This window comes from Hibiscus syriacus, unplaced genomic scaffold (genome assembly GCF_006381635.1).
Source record: "Hibiscus syriacus cultivar Baekdansim isolate YM2019G1 unplaced genomic scaffold, ASM638163v2 tig00011718_pilon, whole genome shotgun sequence".
NCBI lineage: Eukaryota > Viridiplantae > Streptophyta > Magnoliopsida > Malvales > Malvaceae > Hibiscus > Hibiscus syriacus.
In genome coordinates this window covers 275443-281339 of record NW_024062254.1, presented here as the reverse complement: position 1 = coordinate 281339, position 5897 = coordinate 275443, and the positions used below count along the sequence as shown (strand labels likewise).

The 5897-nt window shown below is 36.4% G+C and overlaps 1 protein-coding gene across 1 annotated transcript; it reads left to right on the top strand.

Moving 5' to 3' along the window:
• Window positions 1-2323: 2323 nt before the first annotated feature.
• On the top strand, window positions 2324-4886 carry LOC120204835 (ATP sulfurylase 1, chloroplastic-like). The gene is made up of 5 exons (XM_039204846.1): window positions 2324-2892; window positions 3440-3845; window positions 3937-4197; window positions 4282-4368; window positions 4465-4886. The coding sequence occupies exons 1-5, from the start codon at window positions 2387-2389 to the stop codon at window positions 4600-4602; spliced, it is 1398 nt and encodes a 465-aa protein (XP_039060777.1). The 5' UTR covers window positions 2324-2386; the 3' UTR covers window positions 4603-4886.
• The last annotated feature ends 1011 nt before the right edge of the window (window positions 4887-5897 follow it).

The window sequence follows — 5897 nt, the reverse complement described above, 5'->3', positions numbered from 1 at the left end:
ATCGGGAAATATAATCTGACCGGTGTTAAATCGGTAAATATACCGGTCACCGGTTATTTTTCGGGGAAAACTCCGTAAATTTCACTTAACTTAAAATAATTAGCTTTTTTGGTTACTCAATCGTTTTCTCACTAAACGGTTTTATAAATGAGTTGTTACATAGATACAAAACGATGTTTTGGTGAAAATTTTGTTGTTGGAAAATATCATTGTTTTAATACCGTTAAATATTTAACGGTTGAGTGACCAAGAATGCTAATAACGTTAAGTTCTGTAAGGAAATTGAACGGATTTAAAGTACATTGAGTGAGATAAGAGAGAGAATAAAGTTATAAAATGGTCATCCGACTATTCATTATGTTCCAAACTCATCATTTTTTAATCATTTTTTGTTAAAAAATGATGAGTTGACTAAACTGGACGTTGACATGATGACTGTAATATGATTGTCATTTTAGATTTTGGGATCAGGTTTTATCATATTACAATTAACGGGTTAACGTTCAACTCAGAATCCGTTAACTTTTTAACAGAAAATGATGGATTTAGAACATAATGAATAGTCGGGTGACCATTTCGTAACTCTTAATAGTCAAGGGACTTAATAAAGTAATATCATATAATTGGGGACCATTTTTGTACTTTACCCAAAAGTGAAATAGGAAAAGATTAATTTTACTTAAAATTCTATGCATGGTACAGAGGGTAGAAAACGACAATATTAAAATAATAAGAGGAAAAGATGGAATCAAACAAAGATATTGAATGTGGACGTACAAGCGGTAAAGTTCAATACGGCTAAATTGTTCCATCAGCACTTACACATATACAAAGATATTATTTTTCATAATTTTTTTCCAAAACAAAATCAAAATAATACCTTACCGGATTGGTTGTACGAACGACGGAGAACGACAGTCACGTTGGGAGGGAGGAACTGTGGAAACTATCTCATCGACGGAAGACGCTAACGGTGACGACATCTTCAATGACAAGGAAAAAGTATTTAGGATTTTTTAATTTATGGTTTGATGTTTGATCCAATTATTGTTAAAAAAATTATAGAAAATAATGTAATTAATATTTTATTTTAAATAATTATTTTTAAATTTTTAACTAATTTATAATCATATGTTGAGTCTTTTAGAATTTTAAATTTTCATAAAAATTAAATTAATGATATTCAACAGTGCTTATTGTTAGTGGTGTTTAACGGTACTCGTCAAGTGTGATAGAATTAATTAGAAGTTTTTATGCATTTGCTTAAGCTTTTAAAATGTTTATGGAGGAAGGACATGAATATCTATCATTCTTGGAAAAGTCACCATTTATTGACATGATTTATGATATTTGTGTGAACTATTATAATTAAATTTGTTAGCCTATAAGTAGTCGTAATGTCCCTACATCTTGCACCAACTTCAAACTCATTATAAAAATTTTCGATAAAGACAGAGAAATACGACCTCGACGAAACCACCTTACCATAATTATCTCCTCTACTTTCTTATAGAGAGAGAGTACTTCAACATTAACCAACGATCAGACTTTTACGCTTAAATTAGAAGTGTAGACTACCAACAATCACTGGAAGATGTACATGCAATTGAAGGTAGGTGAGTGTTCGTCCTGAAATTTTATTTATGCTCACCCATTTAAATTTTTTATAATATTACCATATTTCTAAGTCTGCCACTGCCAACAATGATCACAATCCAATTATTCCATCAACAAATCTTTAAAAATATAATGACATAAAGTATAGGCTAAAAGAATTTTATCTATTGATCCATGTCTAAAATGTTATATGAATGGATAAAGATTTTCATGTTTTGAATAATCTATACTTAAATTAGAACAATCCGTGTAAGTTAATTAAAGCTTTGATAAGATAAGCAATGGCAGGCCAAATTAGAACAATCCGTATAAGTTAATGAAAGATTTGATAAGATAAGTAATGTCAGGCCGACGAGTGTTGGTACAAATGGTTGAGATTCGAAAAATTGAACTTTAAGATAAAATTCGAATCTTATCATCGTCACTCTTGGTGGACAATCTATAAATTTTTATATAAATCTCAATTGAATCTTAGATATACGTTGGGCCGGAAACCACCCTTGAACCTAATTTTTTTTTGTTTAAAAAAAAAAGCAACGGCGGATTGCATGAATGAGTTGCCAAATTTGACCTAAAAAATTACCCTTAAAAAATGTTGATTAAATGAAAAACCAAAAATGAATTAATGCGAGAAAAAACGTCCAGATTCATCCTCCCTAACACAGGCTTATAAAATGCAGCATCTGCCTTTGTCTTTCTCTCGTAGCTCCTCAACTTTTAACTCGAAATTGTGTTTTTTTTTTCATTCAAATTTAAACCATAATCTCCAATGGCTTCAACAGTTTTCGCCCAAATTCCGTTTCAATCCAAGTCATTGAACAAATCCCCGAATACCCATTTTGTTCCTTCCTTCAAGCTCCCCGTTTCCCTCTCTTTCAAGGCCCGGACCGCCCTCCCCAAGCGCTTCCGCATCCGAGCCGGTTTGATCGAGCCCGACGGCGGGAAACTGGTGGACCTCCACGTGGCGGAGCCGGAGCGGGAGTTGAAGAAGAGTGAGGCGGCTTCGTTGCCCAGGGTGAAGCTGACTGAGATCGACTTGCAGTGGGTTCACGTTTTGAGTGAAGGATGGGCTAGCCCGTTAACCGGCTTCATGAGGGAACCCGAGTTCCTCCAAACTCTTCATTTCAACTCGCTACGGCTCGACGACGGTTCGTTCGTCAACATGTCGGTCCCGATTGTCTTGGCTATCGATGATTCCCAAAAGGCGAACATCGGTGAGTCGAACAGTGTCGCTCTCGTTGACTCGGATGATAAACTCATCGCCGTACTCACCGAGTAAGTTCATAAACTCATAATCAATCCATCATTGGGTAAACTACACATTTAGTATCTAAATTTTTAATTTATTTAAAATGATATCAAACATTTAGTTTTTGTTTTATTGTAGTATTAAATTTTGAAACAAATTAAAAGTTTAGGTATTAAAACAGACCGAAATTGATAATTTAGGCACTAAATATGTTAAGTCTTTAACGGTAGTTACTAAAATAAAACAAAAACTAAACATTATTGAAAAAAATAAAAATTTAAGTATTAAAATGGATTAAAATTGATAGTTTAAGTATTAAGTGTGTAATTTACCCTTTAATATAATAGACAGCGGCGAATTTAGAGATTGGGGGGTTTCGAATGGTTAAATTTTCTTTTTGGTCCTTGTAAAGTTTTTATAATTTAATCTAGGTCTTTTCAATGGAAAATTTATGATTTGACCCCCTTAGAATTTAAATTTCAGTAGGTCCAGAGTATTATATGAAAACGTAATTGATGAGCAAATACATGTAAAACATTTGTTGCTTATGCTTAATTACTGGATTTGTTTCAGCATTGAGATTTACAAGCACCCAAAGGAAGAAAGGATAGCAAGAACATGGGGAACTATTGCCCCTGGATTACCATATGTTGAAGAAACGATAACAAATGCTGGGAATTGGTTGATTGGAGGTGATTTGGAGGTTATAGAGCCGATCAAGTTCAACGACGGTCTTGATCGATTCCGGCTGTCACCGATCGAACTACGTCAAGAGTTCGAAAGGCGCAATGCTGATGCTGTGTTTGCTTTTCAGCTCAGGAATCCTGTTCATAATGGTCATGCTTTGCTAATGACAGATACTCGTCGACGACTTCTCGAGATGGGCTACATGAATCCTATTCTTTTGCTTCATCCATTGGGAGGGTATACGAAGGCAGATGATGTTCCTCTCAGTTGGCGAATGAAGCAGCACGAGAAGGTAACTTGAAAGCCAAGCAACCTAAATTTCTCACTGTCTCTTATGATCCCATCATATTTTTGGCTGATTGATGATAAATATGTTAATTCAGGTTCTCGAGGATGGTGTTCTTGATCCTGAAACAACTGTGGTCTCTATATTCCCATCTCCTATGCACTATGCCGGCCCGACTGAAGTACAATGGCATGCTAAGGCTCGGATTAATGCCGGAGCCAACTTTTACATTGTTGGTAGAGACCCGGCTGGCATGGGCCATCCGGTTGAGAAGAGAGATTTATACGATGCCGATCACGGGAAAAAGGTCTTGAGCATGGCTCCCGGACTTGAACGACTTAACATCCTTCCTTTCAGGGTATTTAACAAGCATTCAATTGTGCTACTTCTGAGATGAGATTTAAAAACCCTTTCGATGATAATAATGTGTTTTGATTTGCAGGTTGCTGCTTATGACAAGACACAAGGTAAAATGGCGTTCTTTGATCCCTCAAGGGCACAAGACTTCCTCTTCATATCCGGCACCAAGGTAACTTCCTTATCATGATTACTATCGGCTAGATTTTAACATCGTCGTTATCGAACCCAACTTAATCCAAAAAATGGGTGCTTCTGGTTTTTACAGATGAGGACTTTGGCAAAGAACAAAGAGAACCCTCCTGCAGGGTTTATGTGCCCTGGTGGCTGGCAAGTGTTGGTTGAGTACTATGACAGCTTAACACCGTTGGACAAAGGCAGAACTCGGGAACCTGTTCCTGCTTAGACGAAATCTTAAACACTATTTATATACATCCCCATTATCCTGACCTTATAGAGTCTTTCAGTCTAGATTTCTTCAATAAAACAATGCGAGGCATTATTTCTGATGGATGCCCATTAAGGCATCCAGCATTGTCCATTGGTTCCCTTAGCCATTGAACATGAGGCCAAATTGTAACATACATCACATTGTCTTCTTATGAATAAACATGGATTGCCGAAATTGTTTTATGCATTATCCTCTTGTAATTTACTTTCGATTATAGTGGAAATTTTCTCTTATGCCTATAATTTTTCTTAAGTTTTTTTTACGTAAATTTGTGTATTATTGTCTTTTTCTTCTTCTTAGTTGCCATCGAGTCGGAACAACATAGATACGAACATGCCATGTAGACACATCTAGTGTTTATCTGCAGAACATTCATCATGATTTGAAAACACTGTCGAGGATAAACCTTTGCAAGGATTTGATCATGCAGATGATATGAAAGGACCGGATTCCTGCGACAGGAGATAAAGGTTAGTGAATTCAGCATTTGATATGCTCAAAATATGTTATACGTGTATGTGTACTTTTTGTTGGAATAATGCATACGAAGTTAAAATGAAAACCGAAGGCGAGAAATCTCCGGAAGATGCATGTCGTCGAACGGACTACGAAAAGGAACAAGAGCATGAAGTTGTTGCATCTGAAGATACACATCAATGGAAAAGATGAAAAAGGTTGGCCATATAGTGTTTTCTTGCAGCTATATTGTTGTTCATTTGGCAGGCACTTGCCAAAGTGTGTTTCTCTATGCATGATGGTAATGAAGAGGTGAAAGGGAGAGATCATTTAGTTCCTGCTGCTGTGGATAGAATTACTCGGGGAAACGAGACGGAACCGGCTTATCTTGAACATGATGGCCTGGCATCTCCTCTTATTGAGGGTTGGGTGCATGATGATGAAGGTTAGTATATATTTTTTCCGATTTATAACGATGATGGATCGATGCAGAACAAGATGATAGCACAATTCTTGAAGTAGAGGAAATACCCTTGAATGAAGCTGCTAGTACAGATGAAACAAATGGTGGAGCTAGGCAGCTAGCCTAATTCCTGCAGGTGGAGATGAAAGTACTCATGGAACCGAGACACTCTTGATAACCAGACATTGGAGACTTGAATTTGTCTTGCCAATTTAATCAAGTTTCGTATTCAGTTCATCGAGCGACCGGTTCGAAACTTATTTCTGCCCTTCCGTGTCTACGGAACAAGCAAGAACTGAACTTTATCCTCCAGCTGAATCTACAGAATATG